Source organism: Triturus cristatus, chromosome 3_1, assembly GCF_964204655.1.
Source record: "Triturus cristatus chromosome 3_1, aTriCri1.1, whole genome shotgun sequence".
NCBI lineage: Eukaryota > Metazoa > Chordata > Amphibia > Caudata > Salamandridae > Triturus > Triturus cristatus.
Window position 1 is genome coordinate 560,069,078 of NC_140583.1, and position 22,786 is coordinate 560,091,863.

Genomic DNA, 22,786 nt, shown 5'->3' on the forward strand with positions numbered 1-22,786 from the left:
CCGGTCCGCTCCTATCCTGAAAGTCTCTGGGACGGGTGATTCGTCAAGCGGGGGCCGAGAAAAAAGGGGTCCCAAAACATGTTATCCCCACGCAATTTTCCATACGAACCTTTAATCGCAGCTACAGCCCGAACTGCTGAACGGAATTACACCAAATTTGGCAAAGAGGTAGCCCTTGGTTCACACTCGTGCCTTTTGGTTAAATGGTGTAAATCCGTTCAGTAGTTCCTGAAAAAATGAAAAGGAAAATCACATATATATCTATGGCCTCAGAGGGTCCGTGTACCCTCCAGATCACGAGCTGTATGCTAATTGGCTGTCAACACTCCAAACCAGGAAGTGTTGACAGCCATCTTGTGCCTCGGTAGAACTGAGGCACAAGAAACCTAAGAAAAAAACGCGAAAAGGGGGCAGGGTAGAAACACCCTGACACCCTAGGCCTGCTCAGGTGGTCCCACAAGGACCGCCAGGGCCAAAAAAATCATATTTTTTTCTTTAAAAACAAAAATCGTCGAGATTCGCGAACCCAGTGCGAATTTTGGCAAAAAAAATGTTTTAAACGAAGCGCGTGCTCCCGGGCTTCGTTGGTAATTAGCCCCCGGGGAGGCCTATTCCCAGGGGCATGATCAAAAAAAGTGTGGGGGTAGGCCCAATCCCCCCCACACTAACCCAGGGACCGCCACCCCCGGGGCAAAGCATTAATAGTTGCGGGGGGCACACGGTCCCCCTAGCCCCGGGGACCGCCACCACACGGGGCTCTAAAGATTTAAACTGGGGTTACCGTGATGGACCCCCCAGCCCTGGGGACCATCACCCCCCAGGGCTTTGTAGATGGTGGGAGGGGGGCCGCGCGGCACCCCTCCTGGAGCCTTGTGATGGCCCTGGGGACCGCCACCCCCCAGGGCTGGCTCCTGCAGTGTCCCAGGGTGCCCACCCCCGGGACACTGTAGTTTGCTATGAAACCTGCTCTCTCTTTCAAATAGCAAAGCAAATTGCTTTTCCACAGGGGGAGCTGCATCTTAGAAGCTCCCGCGTGGAAAAGCAATGCTGGCTCCAGCAGGAGGCTTAGAGCCGTGGGGGGATTGGGGACCCCCCCACGGTCCACAACGGAGAGGACAGCCCCGGGGGATGGGGTCCCCAGGGTTACAAGTGGTCCGGGAGGAGGGCCACGCGCCCCCCTCCCAAAATGAAAAAATAAAAATAATAAATAAAATAACAAAAGGCCGGCCCCGAGGGATGCGGTCCCCGGGGCCATAAAGGGCCTAAGGAGGGAGGCAAGGCAGCCCCCCTCCAATATGAAAAATATTTTTAAAAAGGGCCATTCCCCGGGGAATGGGGTCCCCGGGGCCAATTATGGCCTCGGGAGGGGGGCCACGCGGCCCCCTTCCCGAAATTTTCATTAAAAAAAATTAATTAGGGGGCAGGGCCTGGGGGATGGGGTCCCCAGGGCGAAAAAATGAGAAAAAGAAGGGGGGCTACACAGCCTCCCTTCATAAAAAAAACAAAAAGACCGGCATTGTGCCAGAGGCCACGCCCCCTCCTTGCAGCACTCTGCAAACGTGCCCCCTGGCACGTTTGCAGGTGGGGAATTTATTCCCCATGAATACTGGAGGTACCTAGGGGCAAACTAGCCCACCAGGAACCTCCAGTATGCGCCAGGGGGCTGCGTTGCAGAGAGGTGTTCTGAGGCCACGCCCCTTTTTACACCTCTCTGCAACGCAGCTCTGTGGCGCTTAATGAAGGTAGCTGGTGGACTAGTTGCACCCCAGGGACCCGCAGGATTCAAGGGGAGTTAATCCCCCAACTTAAAACGCGCCACGGGGTGCGTTTGCACAGTGGTGATGGGAGAGGGCGGGGCCTGAGGTGATATGTGTGCAAACACACCCTGTGGCGCATTTTAAGTTCAGGAATTAATTCCTCTTCAATCCTGAGGGTCCCTGGGGGCCAACTAGCCCACCAGGTACCTCCAGTAAGCACCACGGAGCTGCGTTGCAGAGTGTTGTAAAAAGGAGCATGGCCTCTGAACACCTCTCTGCAACGCAGCTCTCTGGCGCATATTGGAGGGACCTGGTGGGATAGTTGGCCGCCAGGGACTCTCAGGATTGAGGAGGAATTAATTCCCCAACTTAAACCGCACCACAGGGTGTGTTTGCAGACATGTCACCTTAGGCCATGCCCCCTTCCTTCACCACTGTGCAAATGCGCCCCGTGGCGCGTTTTAAGTTGGGGGATTAACTCTCTTTTAATACTGAGGGTCCCTGAGGGCCAACTAGCCCAACAGGTATCTCCAGTATGTGCCAGGGAGCTGCGTTGCAGAGAGGTGTTCAGAGGCCATGCCCCTTTTTACACCTCTCTGGAACGCAGCTCTATGGCGCTTACTGGAGGTACCTAGTGGGCTAGTTTGACCCTAGAGACCCTTAGGATTCAAAGGGACTTAATCTCTCAACTTAGAACGGCCACAGGGCGTGTTTATACAGTGGTGAATGGAGGGGACGGAGCCTGAGGTGACGTGTGCAAACACGCCCTGTGGCGCGTTTTAAGTTGGGGAAATAATTCCCCTTCAATCCTGAGTGACCATGGGGGCCAACTAGCACACCAGGTGCTTCTAATAAGCGCCATTGTGCCGCGTTGCTGAGAGGTGGTCTAGGCCGTACCCCTTTTTACACCTCTCTGCAACGGCGCTTACTGGAGATACCGAGTGGGCTACTTTGACCCTTGGGAACTTCAGGATTCATGGGGACTTAATCTCCCAACTTATGTGAGATCATCAGCAGTGGATTGCGGGTGCGCGAATTATAGTTAGCAGAACTAACTATAACGGAGGAATTTCAATAGTTTTGTACGAGTGAAATGTCCAGCTAACTATAACAGCCGTGAAACCTATGTTTTTTTCAGTGAATATATATATATACAAACACACACATACATACATATACACATATATACATATACATATATATATAAATACACATATATATATACTTACACATACATATATATACATACACACACATACATACACTTATATACATACATACACATACATACATATATATAATATATATATACTACATAGTCTGTCTTCTGTGCTTATCCATTTTCAAACGGAGGGAAGGGGTATTTACTGGGATTATTGTTGAAGTTGTCAATTAGATTGATAAAGGCTGCTGCGCAGCCGAAACGCGCATCTCATCTAATGCGGGGTTGAGGGAGACCTGAAATACAATAAATTAGCCCTATTCCTGCCTACCTAGAGTACATGCCTCTTCTTCATTGGAGTTGGATGTTTCTGTTGACATGTGTATATATATATATATATATATATAAGAAGAGTATGGTTTTTTGGAATGCAGACATCCGAAAATTCCAACATTTTACCACTTACCAAAGCTACATAAAGACCCTGTTAACCCCCCCGGACGTCCAATTGTTTCTTCTTTGGGAAGTTTAACGGAGCACATGTCCAAATATGTAGATTTCTTTTTGTCCGAACCAGTCACTAAACTCACCTCCTACATCAAGGATACCAAGGATTTTTTGAAACGAGTACAAAATGTACACTGGGAAAATGACTTTGTAATGATGAACTTCGACATATCTAGTCTATACACAAGCATTAATCATGACCAAGGAATCCAGGCGGTTCAACACTTCCTGAATAATCGGCCAATCAATTTGGCAGAACATAACACAATGATAATTGAGTTCGTGAGATTCTGCTTGCATAATAACATCTTTCTGCTTCAGGATGTCTTGTTCAAACAGATACGCGGTACCGCGATGGGGACCTGCTTCGCCCCAGCTACGCGAACTTGTTCGTGGGCTGGTGGGAGGAGCAGGTGGCCTGGGCGGAGACCAATGCATGTTGGATTCAAAGAGTCATTTGTTGGACAAGATATATTGATGATTTGTTAATTGTTTTTAATGGAACTGAACGAATGGCAAATGATTTTGTTGAATTACTTAACAACAATGACCTTAACCTTAGGTTCACAGGGGATATCAGTAATAAATGTGTGAACTACTTGGACTTAGTGGTGTTCCCCATGGAAGGTAGACTGTGCACTCGCTTGCATAGAAAACCGACCGCGGGGAATTCTGTATTGCATGCCCGAAGTTGCCATTTTGAGAAGACCATAAGTAGTATACCTTATGGTGAACTCCTTAGGATTAAGCGAAATTGCTCCCTAGATAGTGACTATCAAGCAGCAGCGAGAGAAAGCATGAATAGGTTCAAGCAGAAAGGTTATCATCAGGACATCCTTAATGAGGCCATCAGAAAAGCAGAAATGAAATCTAGACTTGATTTGATTAAAAATGAGGATCACATTACCAGACCAGCAAGTAAGATTGATAACAAATTCAGGATAATTATAGATTATTCTGCGGATGCTCAGGTCATCAGAAACATACTAAGAAGGAATTGGTATATCCTGAAAACGGATTCAGTTTTAGGAAAAGATATACCTAAGGCACCACCATTGACATTCAGAAGAGCTAGAACGTTACGTGATGACCTAGTACAAAGCCATTGCAATAAAGAGAGGATAACACCACCTTTTGGGAGAATAACTGGATTTTATCCGTGCCTAAAATGCAGGGCTTGTAGAAACAGCAAGAAAACAACACACTATAAAGTTCCAGGTCTTAAGTCCCCCAGAAAGATTAACAAACTGATGAATTGCAACACCAGTTTCACAGTTTACTGCCTGGTTTGCCCTTGCGGTTTATATTACATAGGGAGCACCATTCACCCAACCAAGGTACGCATTTTGGAACATATGAGGGCTATTCACAATAAGGATGTGTCATATCCAGTGGCAAGACACTTTGAATCCCTTCACCACAGTAACAGGGATTTATTAAGTTTTTTCTGCCTGGATCACGTGCCACTAAATGTTAGAGGGGGTGACAGACAGTTACAATTAAGGAAACTTGAATCCAGGTATATTATTGATGTACAGACCAAAATGCCACTTGGTCTGAATAGTGGGGAGGAGTTGGCTGTCCACCTGTAGTCTGAAGTATCTATGTATTGATCCTGATTATGCTGTATTATTATTATTTTCATTGAAATTGTTTTTCAACATATGGCAGAACAAAATCCATCCAGGGTGCGATGTTTTGAAAGGCCCATCCAGGGCAGAATTGTATTGCAACTGAGAACGTTGTTTGTTTGCATGTTTAGTAATGGTCGCCAATGTGGACTGGAGTAAGTCCTATGTTGATGTCTATGTTTGTAAATGGAGTATTTATGTCCACTGAGAAGTTGTTGCCTCTAGCAATTGACGAAGGCGATAGCTGAAACGCGTTTTGCTGTAAGCTGGTCCAAATAAAATAAAATTGGACAACTGTTCCCGTGAGTGCTGGTGCCTTTGTACCCAGAGCTTTGACTGAGTGCGGTGTCCGTCGCCGCATAGAAAGCACCTGACCGCGAGTGAAGGGGCGTGACGGAAATGTGAGCCGGATATATATATATATATATATTCACTGAAAAAACCATAGGTTTCACACATGTTATAGTTAGCTGGACATTTTACTGATAAAAAACCAATGAAATTCCCCCGTTATAGTTACTGTAGGCAACTATAACTCACGCGACCGCAATCCTCTGCTGATGCTAATACTGTATTTAGACACTTATTTGCCCATGTCTTCTTCCATTAAATTTTAGCTATACATATATTACAAATATTTTTTTTTCATAAAGACACATATGTCATCAGCAGAGGATTACGGTCGCGTGAGTTATAGTTGCCTACAGTAACTATAACGGGGGAATTTCATTGGTTTTTTATCAGTAAAATGTCCAGCTAACTATAACATGTGTGAAACCTATGTTTTTTTCAGTGAATTTGCAAGGTTTTTTAAATGCTAATTCCTAACTATAACGTGTGTGAAACCTATGGTTTTTTCAGTGAATTTGTACGTTTTTTTAAATGCTAAGTTACTTTACGCCATTAGTGGCGTGCGCGCCCACTTAACGCAGTTCGTTCCGTGCGCGCACGGTGCGCTTCGCGCACCGTGCGCGCACAGAGAGCACGCGGTGCGCTTCGCGCACCGCGTGCCCACGTTATGCTAGATGGGCCATGAACGCACGATGCGCTTCGCGCACCGTGCGCACATGGAGGTCATATGATGAGCATCGTTGTGACAGGTAAAATATAGGTTTTGTTTATCTCTGATGAGCCATGCACAAAAGGTGCCCTTCGGGCACGTTTTGCACACGGGGTGGAGAGAATGTGGATATATATTTTTTTTTTTTATTATTTCTTACCGTACGCGTACGGTAAGCGTAATCGGCGAAATTTTCGAAAAAATTAAAATTGCCTTTTTTCACTTGGGGGATCGTTGGGGACTCCCTCGACATGGCTAGGTGCTTGGGAGCTGTGTAAACAGCCCCTTTACATGATTTGCACTTTGTTTTTCAACCCCCTGTCAGAGTGCGAGAGAGAAAATGGCGGCCGGCGCTTCCTGGTTTCGACCGATTCGAATGTTTACTAAGATCTAAGGGCCAATCAGAATCGCGCTCGCGCACGCCACCGTACGCGTACGGTAAGCGCACCGTAAGCGCACCGTAAGCTGGCTCAGATATATATATTGATTTAAAGGCTATTTTCTCAGAATCTACTGAACAGATTTACACCAAACCTACAAAAGGCACTTCCTTGACCTGAGGACTACCTCTCTGCCAAATTTCAAGTAATTCTGTTCAGCTGTTCGGGCTGTAGCTGTGTCTAAAGGTCCTATGGAAAAATGCATGGGAAAAACGCGTTTTGGGACCCCCCTTTTATCTCAGCCCCCGCTTGACGAATCCCCCCGAGACTTTCAGGGTAGGAGCGGAGCGTAGCGCCCCACCTATTTTGAAAAATTCGCGAGGATTCGTCAACCGGCGCCAAAGTTATTCAAAATAGAATGTTGCGGATTTCCTATGGAAACGTGGTCCTAACTATAACTACCTACTGGCGACCGCCAGTAGGTAATATATACATACATACATATATGCATACACATACATATATATACATACACAATAACAATGCTCACATTGGGGACTCAATGTCCCATCATGCACCAAGGAAAGTTGTATTGGACAAACTGCCCACTGGGGGCTAGTAATTATATAAATGACGCCGGAAATTGAATATTGTTCCAGCAGCCCTTGAAGAAGAGACTTGTAGTCCTGAAACGCGTCGGCAAATGAAAGTGAAGTTGGAGCAAGAAGACTGGCTACATCAGAATCAGAACACTGTTGAGTGACTCTCAAATGCTTTAGGACACTTTGTTTTCAAATATTGCTACACCGCGGCCCGGTCGTGGAAAGAGCACCATCACCGAGCAGGTAGAGGCTGTGGTATTGAACACATCGATACCGTTGCAGCACAGCGTTCAATATGCTAATTAAGCCGATCTCAATGCCTCGATACCTACTAAGGAGAAAAATAAGCTTTTAATGAGAATACGCACATTGAACCTACTAAGGGGAATAACAATGCTCACATTGGAGACTCAATGTCCCATCATGCACCAAGGAAAGTTGTACTGGACAAACTGCCCACTGGGGGCTAGTAATGATATAAATGACGCCGGAAATTGAACAGTGTGAGCCTTCATTGTGGTGTTCCAGCAGCCCTTGAAGAAGAGACTTGTAGTCTTGAAAAGCGTCGGCAAATGAAAGTGAAGTTGGAACAAGACCAGCTGCATCAGAATCAGAACGCTCTCGAGTGCCTCTTAAATGCTTTAGGGCACTTTGTTTTCATATATATACATATATATATGCTGCTTCACCAGTTCCGGTTAGGATATGGCAGGCAAATTCTCGGGAGGTCCAGGTAACGCTATCGGAGGCCCATAACCTATTTACCACACTCCTCCGTAAATTCACCGAAGAAAAGCCCGGACACTCGGATATGCTGTACAAAAAGTGTTTTAATCGTCCAACACGATGCGTTTCGGCTTACGCCTTGTTCACGCATGATGCATTGGTCAATATCATATTGCTTCTCAAGGGAAAACAAAATGATCCAAAGCATGCCAGGTTGGTATCTGGCATCTACCACTACAAGTACTGAGGAACCTCCTCAGAGATACAGATCTAGTTAGACAGGAACCCCTAATGCTGACCTGCCAACCAGCCCTCGGTGCCAGGGTGCTGACCCTTAAAACATAGAAAATGGCTTCCCCCAATAGGCATAAGTTAACTTACTTATAATTACCTAGCATATAGTACCAGGGTACCAAGTGCTTGTAAGTTAAGTGTCCCTCGTGGGTTGAAGCAAGTATTGTGCCACCACGAGTGTGACAAATCAAGGCATGACTCCTGCGAAAAGGCAGAGCATTTTTTAAATTGCTACCCTGACTTTGTCATTTAAACCAATGACAAAGGCCAACCCCTACTTTTTAATATATATAAGTTACCCCTAGGGCAGGCCTAACTAGCCCGAAAGGCACAGTTCAATATATTCAGAAGGAGGACATGTGTTTTTTCATGTCCTGACAGTAAAATCCCGACATTGTGTAATTAGGTTAATGGCCCCATTGGCCAGTATGGAGTTACCCGCTGACAAGTTACTAGAGCTAACTTCCATACGGAACTACTAAAACTGGTACTTCAAGGTATCACACAAATTGTTGTATTAAATCCGATTTGCTGCTCAAGTTGAATTCAATGTAGCTATTTTACCAATGACAACTTTAGAAATGTGCTACTATGTTGCCCAAAGTTTTCTAGTAGCCACATTCGGTTGCACACGGCTGCTGTTCTCGAGACAGCCAGCTTCCCTCCTGGGGAGAGGTGAAAACGGCTCTCAGGAAGAGGAACAAAGGATCTGCAGAAGGAAGAGGAATGACCTCCCCAAGCAGGATGGCCAGAGTCTGCGTGAGACCAAACAGAGGGCGTCAAAGGGAAAGCTGCCTTTAAAGGACAAATGGTATTCACACTAGGAAGGGCTGCTCTTTGATTTGGGCAGACACGTGGGCATCTCGGGCAGAAAGGATAAAGCCATTGCCAAACCGTTTTTTGAAGGGGAATGTAGCCTTAGGTAGTCACAGCTCTCTGGGTTGGGCTAGGGAGCTTCACACACAGAGAGAAGGGTGTTTCTATGTTGAAAGTGGGCAGAAGAATGTACCCTGGAATAGCAGGATGCCACACTTCACAGGAAGACCCACTGTACCAGCTCAGCATCCTCAGCACCTTCAAGCATCTTCAGTATCCTATATTCTTTGCATAAGTATCACTCCATCGATTTCAATGGTAATTTAATCTAAGGATTCAGAACTGGACTGGAGAATGCTAAGATCAACAGGTAATTGTTACCTGGGAACTGGTTACTTTCTGCAACTCACTCCATAACAGAGTTGGCATGTTGAAGAGTGCCCTTATGGCTGTTTCCAAGTTGCTTGTCGTGGCTACCCCTAAACCGCTAATGTGATAGATTACACAAATGTTTTCCATTAAGTGAAAAGCCTTTTAAAAATAATAATAATAATAAATTATATCTCTGGAACCCTCTAGTGGCTTTTTGCCATTGCAGTGTCTGTTTCAAGAAAGAAATAGAAGCTAATTTAATAAATTGTTGTCATATTTGCATTGGGTCTTGTTTTCTTCTTATTAAACTGTTTTGGCATTTCTTAATGCTTTACTCTTTCTTCTTTGATATAGCTTGATTGCCCTGACCCACGGCTACCCAGGACTGAGCAAAGGTTTTACAAACAAATCTGACTGGATCGCATACAGATTTGCGTCATTATTACACAGTGAGGTAGCACAACCACACCATATAATAACCCACATTCGCACAGTGTAGTATTTGAAGGTGTGCTCGTACCTCATACACCATAGACAAACATTGTGCAGTCCAATCTGTTTGTGACAAGCGTGGCATGACTTGAAGTCTGTAATCTTCAGTGGTAACATGCCTGTTACACTGCTAGATTAATTTAGAAGGAATTGAAGAAACTTTTTTAAAATATAAATACATTTGTCAATTAATGGCACTAGCAAATAGTATCGTGCTACACATCTGCAAACACCAGCGCCCCACCAGTTGTTCGAAAAACTATACAAATTAAATTAGAATATTTGTGGGGTTACTAGATGCTAAGCATGGCTACTGTTCTCATGCGCACACAGTAGCGAAGGCCAAGCCATAAGGCACTGTGCAAGATAATAACCACTAGTAATGGCATTGCAAAGTACCAGTGCCTAGAGTAACAGAAAGAATCGGCCTTCGTTCAAGCCCTGACTGTCTGACTATTGATTATGCCTTGGTTTGGGTAAGAATGCCTGCAGTACCCACCTGGGACAAGCAAGTACCATTTTCCCCAATACATGCAGGGTATGGTTGTATCATGTTCTGTACGTACTAGGTACAAGTCAGGGGCTTTGTTAGTGCCATCTGCAGTGTTATGTTATGTTACCAAGCATTTGTAGCACGCACAGATACCCGGAAGTGTCCCGGCGCGATAGGCCTATGCGAGGGTGAGCAGAAGTGAGAATAGCAGCTAAACCATTTAATTAAAGAGAAAGGTTTTTAATTGCTTCTTGAATGTCCTCAGATCATGGTTATTCCTGAGCTCAAAGGGCAGGCTATTCCAGGCCCTAGCCGCCCTAACGGAGAGGGAACTCCCTCCCATTCTGGTGAGGCGGTAGCGTGGAATGGCAACAAGGCATTGACCTGTTGACCAGAGATGTCTGGATGGTGTATAAAAATTAAAACGCCTCCTAAGGTAACAGGGTCCAGACTTGTAAAGGGCACCGTGGGTGATGGTTAGTGCCTTAAACAGGATGCGCTGTTCAACAGGTAGCCAATGCAAGTCGCAAAGAAACTGCTTGGTTCCGAAGCTTCGCGGAATGCCCAATATCATTCGAGCGGCCGCATTCTGAATAGTCTGCATCTTTTTTTATCTGGTAGGCCGCTATAAAGGGAGTTGGCTTAATCAAGCCGCGACAGGATGAGAGAGCGGGTCACCATTTCTTTTGCCGCTTTTGGCAGGAGCGGCAGAAACTTCTTGAGAAGCTTCAATGTACCAAAGCACACTCCTGCCAACGTATTAATCTGAGCTCGGAATCTGAGGTCCTCGCTAAATCATACCCCCAGGTTTGTTGCTGGACTACCCTGGTTTTTTGGCTTGGGGAAGCCCGCCGGCCACAGGTCATCCCGAAAATTCGGCGGAAAGGTCAAATAGCGAAGGACCTCCGACTTTTCCTCGTTACATTAGAGTTGGGTCCGAGCCAGCCAGTTAAAAACTTCCGTCAGGCAGTTTCTAGCAGATTCCACGGAGGCCTCATCTTTCCTCCATGTGAAAAGCAGCTGGGTGTCATTGGCGTAAGCTATAACTTTGGCAACCCAATCCTTCCGCCAAATATATGAGTGGAGTCAAATACACATTAAAAATCAGAGGGCTCAGCGTAGAGACCTGAGGGACGCCTGTAGTAATGCTTCTTGGTGTGGACGAAAAAGGCGGTATCCACACCTGTTGAGATCTGTTGGTCAAAAAGGATTCGATCCAGTCCCCCACCTGGCCTGAGATTCCAATGTTAGACAGGCGAGCTAAAAGCTGACAGTGTGGAACCGTATCAAATGCGGCAGAGAGGTCCAGTAAAACTAGGGCAGCTCTGCCATCAGAATCACAACAATCCCTAATGGCCTCTGTTATCTCGACCAAAGCAGTCTCGGTGCTGTATGAGGATCTGAATCCGGACTGAGCCAGGTGAAGAGCACCAGACGTTTCAATAAACGCAGACAGCTGTTTAAAGACTGCCTTCTCATAAACCTTCGCCACAGCTGGAAGGAGTGAGATTGGTCGGTAGCTAGCCAGGATGTCTGGGTTCGATGAGGGTTTTTTTTTTAGCAGGGGTAGTAGCTTGGCCTGTTTCCATTCCTCAGGCACCGTGGCAGATTGCAGAGGCAAGTTAATGATGTTATTAACTTCGGGATTAACAACTGTTGCCAAAGGTCTGCCGGGGATCCTGATTTGAGTGCTATAAGAATAGCCAAAGTACCGGCCAACAGAATGGGCGTGAATACTGTCAAGATCATATGTGTGCGATCAGGCTCACAAACCGTCTGAGACGGATATTCAATCAGGCCCATGCTAGCTGGCCCCAGGATATCCTAAATTGCCTACATTTTATTGATAAAAAAAATCAGAGAGTTGCTCGCACCAGGAATTGGAGGCGGGGGCAGCCTTACGTTCTGCAGCCGGCTTCAAAAAGCTCTGGACAATCGAGAAGATTTCCTTTGAATTATTCCTGGATTGAGCAATACGCTCTGCATAAAACTGACCTTTGGCGCTCTTAAGTGCGTCATAATAGCAATTCTGGCATTTCCTAAGATCTAATTTGGCAAGCGGGCAATAGGCTTGTCACCAGCTGCGTTCTAATTTTTTGCACGCTTTCTTCTGTTACTTAAGGAAATACAAAAGGAATATACCGGTGAAAAGCATGGCTACAAGTTGTGTCATGCTGTCAATACTGTGAATTATCTATGCCCTCTGTGTTAACAACGTATGGCCTGCAGGCAGGTTTATATGTACTGAGCACAGGACCTTCCCACTCCCAGAGTCACTGCCCTTTGGTTTATTTTTTGTAATATTTTCTGTGGTAAGAAAAGGTGGCCTGACAATTTCTTTCAACATGTTAGGGTAGACTAATTCTAAACGCCAGCAACTTGACAGGGGACTTCAACCCCCAACATCCTTTGCGGCAGGAACCGCCACCTCGACCTCTGCCCTCTCGGTCACAATCGGAGGAGCACAAAAGACTGGAAGCTTTGCTTGCACCGATTGTAGAGAAGTTAGTGGTCTTGTCTGTCGAGGTAACTAAGATTAGAACACATCACCTTACACTCCCGATAGGACAATCTAAGGAGGGGCTGAATTGGTCATTAGTACCAACAGTAACCCCAAATACATCAATAAGAGTACTGAAGGACAATCCAGCACTACCAAGTACTATGTCAAAGAAGTTACACATCACAGGCGTTACACCCAAAGTTAATTTCAGGGATCGTACACGACCGCTCACATCTAGAACACACACATTGTTACAGCCTCGGACTCCTAAAGAGAATAACAAGTATTTAACACATGGTGATATTGGACGAGCCCCACTGTTAGGAGAGACCAGTAATATCAATCCTAGGGAAACCAGTGTCATAGATGCATGTGCTTCCATTAATTTACTACCGGAATGTGTCCCCTATGTAGCAGTTATAGCCCATGTACCTCCTTTACGACCAGGTCAAAATTCATTGGCTCAGTAGGAATTGTCACTTCTCAGTAAGGGACGCCAATTATATTCTGTTCGTTAGGAGAGTGCACTGGATTGGACCCCTGAGGAAAAATTATGCGAGGGACTGCATCATAATTAATTTCAGGGAACCCAGGTGCGTTGATGGTGTCCTTATAGGGAAGGTACGTCATCTTCAATTTGAATGCAATATGTCACTTCAGCCCCTAGGTTTTTTCTAAAGGCATTTTAGGCCCTGTGCCCCCGAGATGAGCAGACTCAGCCCAACAGGTAATAACCCTGCATTAGTATAAACCCTATTCCAACCTTTGGTGGTACCTAATAGATTTGAGGCACTGAGTGATAATCAGAATACTGATCGACTTGAGACAAGGAATCAACTTTATGAAGGGAGGCACAATTACACACATATGGGACCCTTGGACTGTCACGATATTATTCCTATATCACAAGTCACTTCCTCGGTCCCTTGTGAAAATTTAGCTGTCCCTACACATACAATAGCTGCCACACCTAATTTATTACTATCTAGTAGTAGCGGCCCTAGGATGGACGTATTGCACCTGTAACCCCCCCCATCACTTCATGATACTGAAGTGGTTCCTACATACTCAACAGTTGCTACCCACAATCAACTCCAACTTAGTAGTAGTGGCCCTGGGATAGCTAGTGGCTATAGAATTGCTACCTGGAACGTAGGTGGGATACCGAAAAAACAGGGTAACCCAGGGTGGTCGGAGTTTATTAACGACTTGGATATATTCTGTAGCCAAGAAACATGGTACAACAAGTCCATCTACTTTGAGGGTTTTGCGTCCTATTGGCTGGAAGCTGAGTCCTCGCCAGTAGGAAGAGTGAAAGGGGGGCTTATGGTCCTTATATTGAATAAACTCCAGATAAGGTTGATGAGGAAAATATCCATTGGCCCCCACTCCTTAATTTTATGGCTAACTTTTAGGAGAGGTTGGGACATTGTTTTGGTTAATTTTTATAATAATGTTTTTAGCAATACCCGGGGCAAGGTGGTTTTAGCCCTCGATGGGGGATTGGAGACCCTACTCAAGTTCATTACTATTAGTTTTATATTAATATGGGCTGGAGATTTTAATATTCACACATGCTCACATTCTACTACACGGGTATGTCGGGTGACTGATGAGGCTGGGAATGGTTATTTGCATTTCCCCCATAGTGAAATGGCAAACAATTAAATTTTATGATATCTAAGTTTGATTTACATTTACTAGAGAGTGCTCGAGATAATAAGGGGGATCTTATCCCAACCTTTATAGGGAGGAATTCAGCATCCGTTATCAACCATATCCTAATATCTGCCAACGCATGTAAGTGGTGCACCTCACCACGGGTAGTCTCCCCGGGTCTCAGTGACCAAAACTGTATAATCTTGTCTGTCTTTTTCTGGGGCAGGCATAGTGTGACAACTTCTAGTTGTGCTACTGATGTTGTACCAATTAGACCTTATGGGACTTGTATTAAGTGGAATGGGGTGGACCAGACAATTTCTGACTGACATTTGTACTGAAGGTTTTAATTACATCATTTGTTGTTTAGAAGACGTGGTTACCCTCAATCAGATATTTGATAATTTTATTGGCATTTTTAACATAATAGATGCTCTCCTGACCCGCCCTAATAAAACAGGCTTTTTAAAATGCAACGGCTGGTTCGACCATGCATATACCACTGCCACTAGGGACCTGAAGCTGGCCCTCAGTAAACGACCTAGAGACAGCTTATTGATTAAATCTCTTAGCTCTAAACACAGAGAGGTACTTTTAGCAAGGAAAAAAGAACTGCAAGAAGTGGCCTGGTCGAAACTGTCCCAAGCAAGGGATACAGGTAATGGCAAATTATTTTGGGATACTGTTAATTCGTCTTTTTTAAAGGACAATTCCTTCCCCGCATGGTTGTCTCACGTTACTAGTGAGGCTTGGGTTGCCCACTTTATTGGTATTTTTAACACTTCAACAGTAGCAGCGGTGCCCATTCCAAGCAAGAAGCAGCTGTTACATCCACTTTACCCTTGGATATTACAATACAGGAAGTGGTATAGGCCCTGAAGGAAAGTAAAGGTGGTAAATCCCCGGGCCTAGATCGGGTCTCAGTAGATGTATTTAAGAACAATGTTGTTTTATGGGCGCCAATTTTAACCATAGTTTTAACATGGCTGCAGATACAATAATTCCCCCCACATGGGGTAAATCTATTATAGTTCCCATCCACAAGAAGGGCAACAAATCAGATCCCAAAAATGATAGGTCTATCTCATTGCTAGATTCATCTGTAAAAGTGGTGAGCAAAGTCCTGCTTAAAAGACTAGAAGAATGGGCTTGGGACTGCTCAATACTTTCACTGGCCCAGTATGGTTTTAGAAAAGGCCTGGGGACCATTGAGCAATGTGTGAATCTCGATCTGCTCAGACGCAAGTACACCCGTGCCAAAGGTGGACGATTATATCTCTGTTTCGCTTGAGCATCGCTTTTCATCTAGTAGATCACTCCATTCTTTGGACCACTTTGCTCAATATGGGAGCACCCAGGTCAATTATCTGTTTCCTGGCTAGACTGTATGAGAACTTGGTGAGCAAAGTACGTTACGGACCCCGTGGGGAATGTACCAATCATTTTGCAGTCAAACAGAGCATCCAGCAAGGCTGTGTATTAGCTCCTATTTTATTATCTTTATTAATTAATGGGGTGTATCAGATTTTACAAATAGTCTATGCCGATGTACCACAAGTGGCTGGGCGCCCCAACCCGGTACTATTGTACGCAGATGATACGGTCCTGACGGCCAGGGCCCTTGTGGGGTTGCAACGTCTAATGGATGCCTTTGGGGATTTTATTGCCGCCCAGAAATTGATTATTAATAAAAGTAAAATTTATATATTGGTATGCGGGCCCAGGGTTAAAAAAAACATAGAACCTTTTTTTTGGACAAGTCACCTGTGACTTCCGTCGATTCATTCTGCTACCTGGGCATTACTTTCTCTGGTGATGGTTTATGGACTCGAGAAATTACCAATGTCCGGATCAAATGGACAGAAGTACCCATGGCATTTTCAGATTTTCAGCCAAGCTGGGTTCTAGGCCGGTCAAGGAGATGTCTGCAATTTAAAGGTCAAGGGTTTTATCCACTCCAACATACGGGGCTGGTATGTGGGGAGAATACGGTAGTAAAGCATCGCAGACTATGGAAAATGGTTTTCTTAAACGTCTCCTTAGTCTGCCCACTTCAGCTTCACCTGAGATTACTTACAGAGAAGTAGGGCTCCAGTACCTCACAGATATAGTCGCATCACGCCCCATATTGCTATGGCATTCTATATGGTCCAAAAAATGAACTAATTGTCCAAAAGAAATTATACAAGACTGTTCTACCTTGGATAATGCCATCCTTTGGCAAAGTTATATTAATTCGGTATGTAGCAAACTGTGTAATATGTCAGTCCGGACCAACCCACTAAAAGTGTCATAACTTAGCAAGCTCTCCATTAGAGAAACGTTTATGAATAATAGGAGGGAAATCCGTCTTGCTAGTGAAAGCAGGAAATCAATTGTCATGTTTTATTCAACACTTACTCTAGCAGCTGGCTGTCAGGATTATCTAATTTATATTCCCAGTCTTATGCACCGTTTTGTCCTAGTCAGATTCAAAATGGGAATTGACCATCATTTAGTTGCCTTTCCCACAATGGGCAGGTTTCCATGTCCATGCGATGGACGGAGGAAACAAAGCACTGTGCACTCTATGACGTTTCGCGACTATTATTCTGGTTTAAGAAGTTATTATTTAAAACCACTTCTGCTTGCATACGGCAAGGAATCGCATCTTGCTGCACTAAAATATTTGTCTGTACTTAATGATCCCAGGGTCTATCTTAACGTGGTGCTTTTTATTATAAATGGACTTAATATACGTAAAAGTATAATTGTTCCAATTTAGCACTGAGTCCATGAGGATTTGACTAAACTATATTGCTTTTTTAAATCGATATTTTATGTGTTATGATCTGATTAACTCTGACCCCATGTTGTCTAACAAGTGCTATCCGCCATGTTTTTATTTGATATTAATCATTAGCAATGTAATTTGTTTTTATGCATACTTTTGTGGTTGTTTTATACACAACAAAGTTTATAAAGAAAGACTAATTCTTAAAGCAGAGAGCGACTGCTAACACGTGGAGGCCCCAGTTTAATACGTGAACTGAAGTTTAAACACTGCGCACACCTTACCCAAACTTAAATGCCTTTAAAACGTATGGTCCTATCTAATATCGTGAAGGTTATGTCCTGCCCTAGTGCTCGCCAGGCACATCTACAGACTCTACCTAGAGATTACTCCAGGCATGGGTAAAGATCAGTGGCCTGTACCCGAGAAAACCAGGGGCACTCAAGAAAGAAATATGCATAATAAAAAGCAAAGCCAACACATGCGGTTTCTTTTTGGCACCAAAGAGAAGACAGGACAAGCTGAAAAGTTCTTCACCAAATGCACCACAGTGAAATCTCTGGTCCAGCCTTTCCACTTTTGGGGTGCACTACTAAAATGAACAATCACCAATAACTGTCAGCAAACACCGGGTCTATGATAGGAAAAACCCGGATATTAAAGAGCCCAGGTTTGCAATACTCTATAACGGAGGTAGCCCACACGATATATGAACTGGTTTTTATTGACAGACAGTACTTGTTTGACAACATTCCACTTGCACTTTTCCTCAAGTAGTTTGTGATTCAGATGTGTTATGAATTCTATGTAGCAAGAGGACTGTTAGCCACTTACTGCTGGAGGTCAGTTAGACACTATGACTTGCTTACTGAGCTCAAAAACATAAATGTCTTCCTAAAGGCAAGGAAAACAGCGTTAAATAATTACTGTCAAAAGAACCAGTAGGGATAGTGCTGAGCCCCCGAGTGGGTACTGCAGAAATATGGAAATATCAGTTGTTTAGTTTAAGATAAGCTAGGTTGTCAGTTACAGAGGTGCTAGTGGAAAAGGGACAATTTACTAAATAAAATCAGGAAATAAAAACAGTTACATATGTTCAGTTCTTTTTGTCTCTGTGATAAGTTGTGTGGTTATATCTTTTATTCCTTACAATTTGGCTCTGAGGTAATCTGGCATCCCAAGTGATAAGGTGTTAGTTACTATGGCCGACAAGAATGAAATCTTGTGATAGTCTTCAAAATAAAGATATATTATGTTTACTACTGTAAGGGAAACAGTAGTTATTTGGAACCTCAAGGGCAGGCATGTTAAATAGTAACAGGCAAACATTCATTTGCAAATGTTTGTAACACTACAGAAAGGCTGAGAAAAATTAACACAATTCTGCATTTTACCCACACTATACTTGTTTTAAGTATTTGTGAGGAACAGGCCGTTGAATTCTCAATATCAGATAACCACAGCAATATGTTATGCAATATTTGTACTGCACTACTACCCAATCACGATGTTTCAGAGCACATGGAATCAATTTATTGAAGGTGAGCAGGTGTATTTGCAACTAGTAGGAGACCACCTCTGTGGTTCTTTGTAAATGGATAAGCCATTGGATAGATATAACTCAGCACTGGTAGAACTGGCAATGGAGAATCTTGCAGAGGTTCTGTGGCGGAATCCAGTGTTGGAAGCAGCTCTTTGGACAAAGCAGAGATCTTGAAACTAGATCCATTGACAGAATGATAGTTATAACAGTGACTGTGGAGAATGCTTAACGTGATCAGAGTTTGAGTCCACAGAGAATGTCAATCCTCAACTATTTTCGTTAACAATGAGTAATAGTAATAATAATTTTAATAACTACATGTATACAGTGCACTCTACCATATGTCTATTCACTAGAAGCAGACAGCATATGTTAATTATTACTCAGCTCAATGGTACTCATGTTATCGAACGCCGAAGGATGAAAGGCGGAGTGGATCTGTAAACCTTTAGATCACAGAAAGAGGTCTACAATGGATTCATCAATCGACTGAAGTATCTTACAGGCTGAAGTTTGCATTTTAGGGAGCCACATGGATGGAATAGTGCATAATAAGACAAGAGTCTCCTGGCAGTTAAAAGGGGGAAATTTATGTGACTGTGGCGAACACCATTTTAGCCCCAAGAGTACAAAACAAAGTAAATAAAAATCAAAACTGAATTTCATAACATCTGCACAAAGTACACAACCACATTAAGTAACTATACAGATAAAATACTTAATAATGCAATGAGAAACGCAAAAACAATATAAAAAAACTCAAATGCTGGAATTTGTAGCATTTCATGGTCTATCATTAAAATCTATAATATTCCATTTAGAAGTATTTCAAAGTTGTAGATTTACGTCTAGTTTACAAATTACTGAATCCAAAGCCATCTTTAGATAGGGCTTCTTTCATGGGATTCCTTTTTGTACAGCTAACAATGTCAGTGAAATCTTTACATGACTGCAAGACTATGACTAAAAATGGAAAAGGTTATTTTGTGAACTACTATGCTCTGTGGAAAGAATTACCACTAGAAGTCAAAAAACAGGCTTGGAGAGAGAACCCTTAGTAAATAACTTACTATACCTCCCTAGTTTTAATATGAAAATCAAATAAAAACACATTTATATAGGTCTTTGTCAAACTTTGAAGAAGGCTTCCAGGTGGGAATGAAATGATGTCAACAGTGCACTGTTTTTCAAGATAAGACACAGGGACAGTGAGGTCTGTGGAACCAAAACATGACAGTAGCATTTCAAGTCAAATACATTGCGGAGCATAAATATCTTTTATTAAAGTGAGATTAGGCACAAGTGTGAGTCAGGTAGGATGCAGTTTAATTTTAAATTTGACTCCGTACGGCTACTTGTATGAGTGTGAATCAAATAAAGCAATGCATTGAAACACAATGAGCTATACAGGGTTAGATTAAAGAAACGTGGCTATGGCGAGTCCCTTAATTTGGAATGCTGTAAACCTTCCAATGTTTTGTAACAAAAGTAAACTTTTTACACAACACCAAACTTTAGTATTTACAATTATCGCAGGGTCCATTAAAACACCCTCGCTACCAACCCATGACTTTAAGGTGCGCCAAACACTTGGTGACAATCACAGAACACCCTTCCTTGCTTTAAAAAAAGAGTTTCCCATTTTACTAACAAGACCAGAGGGACAATCACTTTTTCCTTTGTCAGGGAGCAAAGGAATCGCTTTTTTATTGTTCAATTTGTTAGCCTATTTCAGATTGAGAAGCTGCATAAGCATGCAGACTATTTTTAGGAAATCCAGCCTTTAATTTATTCAAAACGGAAGTATGTAAAGAAAGACATAGTAAGTATGAAAAATAGTACAGTGGACGCTTTCTTTTCTCCAGTTTTTTACCATGACTTTCTTAAAACGTGCTGACCTCAACTAAAATGGAATAGATTGATTCAAGATGCACAACTCACTCCTTTTCGATTTTTTTTTTCTGGTAGGCATGCTAAATGACGGTAGCTCATTGTACCTTTTTGCTTTCCGCATGATCTAGGTGATGCCTTGCCTATTTCCTCATCTTGGCATTGGTGACTGATAAATCTATTGTGAGTCAAGACAGTCTCTGGTCAGGTAGCTCCTTTAGTTTTAACTAAATCATCCAATTATTTCCAGCTGAGCGAGTGCCCATAGATATTAGGAAGCCCTACAACTTTTGAACTGCCTCATAGATTAATTAATTGAACCATGCCTGTCTTTTCAGCTATCTTTAAATATTAATTTTCCCTATGACTTGCCTGGAGGTTTTATGATACAAAATAGAGTAATTCATGCTGGAAGAAGTTGAAATCAATCAGAAGAGCACAAGACATCAGTGCATGAAATCCACAAATATAAAGCTATTTATGATTATTCAAACTGAACTGTTCAAACATTTAATTTTCTTTGCTGTCATAACCTAGCGAGGAGTGTGACTGGATATGATACTGTAGACATATTCACTGAGAGAACTGACAAACATTAAGGTATGTTCCATATGATTTTTATCACATGCATCTAGCACACAAAACCAACTATCTAGTGCAATACTTTGAAAAATGTGAGGCTAGGTGGTCTACCTGCAGATGGTTGCCCATGCTGAGTAGGGTGTGTACCCCTCCCTTATGCCGCCCAGATTTCTTGTAAAATTATTACATAGAGCAAAAAAAGCATTACTTAAATTACCTTCATTTTCACCATTGCACACGATGCATAACTCTCTCTACAGCCTTTGTGCACAATTGAATTACAATCTGAAAAAATGTAAATATAGAATTAAAAGCTGGAATGATTTAGCATAAAATAGGAGAATGTTAACAAATAACATTAGTGATCATTCTGAACTAGTGATATACAGTACAGAGCACATACAAGTTTCCCATTTCTGCAAGAATTATTATTATTATTAATTTTTTTTTAGAGAGTTTTATATAGCGCAAACTTGACCCAAATCGGGTATCAGAGCGCTTTACATAGCACCAGTTGCATTACATGAGGACGTCATTGCCGAGACTCGAACCCAGTTCCCCAGATTCGAGGTCGACCGCACTAGCCATTAGGCCAACTCCTCTCCCCCATAAATACATTTTATCCACAAGCAAAATCAACAGATTTCTAAACATATGCAAAGTAAATGCAAGACACCTCATAGGCTGGGGGGATTGTGGCTTAGCTAAACTGTATGGCGTTCAGTCTGGTTGGCTGTTTGTGAACGAGACAGATGTTTACTGTCTTGAGCTAGTGTTTTTCATAGCGTGTCTGCTCAACGGCATGGGCATGGTGCAAGTTACAAGCTGCACGTGTTATCAATGACTGGCACTTTAGCCAATAATAGCAAAGGGCTAGGTAGTCCAGCTCCCGGTCTGGGTGTTCTTTGATGCTTAATTAAATATGATGAGGACTAATCATTTTCATACCAGCTGTGCGCTACTTGATTCCTGTAACAATGGATTAATTTTAAGTGATCATAAAATAAAAACCCTTGTTTCCCCACAACTGGAAATATAAAGTTAATACTGTTTATAACACCAATCTCTTTGATTGCTTAAGCTCAACATACGTGCAACTTAAATACCTCAATATTATGTGTGGGGATATCATTACAAGACAGGAGGCTACCATTATGCATTATTCCTTCAATGCAACTTCAAGTAGCCATTTTAAAGTTAACACATCACAACTCTAGAATGCTCACAGGTTACATTGGCAACAAGGCTAGATAGATCTGCCTCTTTTAAATCAGCTTCAAGCAGATAAGGTATTTTTTTCATTCCTCTCTATACTTTCTTGTCAATGTTGCATTGTATTGCGTTTAATCTTGATTATACCTTATATAATAGCTATAACATTTCCTGCTATAATTGTTTGCTGTTTAACCTTTTTACTTTGCTGTTTATTAATATTTTGGGCTTCTGCTGCTCCCAACATACCTCGGCGCTCCTGTCGCCTCCACTGAGCCTTCTACACCCTATCCGAAGAGAGACGCCACTCTCCCTTTCCGATTTCCGCTTTT

At 43.1% G+C, this 22,786-nt stretch overlaps 1 protein-coding gene across 12 annotated transcripts in view; it reads right to left on the bottom strand.

Annotated features, from left to right (window-relative positions):
- AKAP13 (A-kinase anchoring protein 13) overlaps nucleotides 1-22,786 on the bottom strand; it is a 1,236,163-nt gene that overhangs the window by 209,954 nt on the left and 1,003,423 nt on the right. For all 12 annotated transcript variants that reach the window (XM_085644487.1, XM_085644486.1, XM_085644483.1 and 9 more), the window contains one exon: nucleotides 21,460-21,527. In XM_085644487.1, the coding sequence (XP_085500613.1) occupies nucleotides 21,460-21,527 (68 nt within the window). The remainder of the gene's footprint in view (nucleotides 1-21,459; nucleotides 21,528-22,786) is intronic.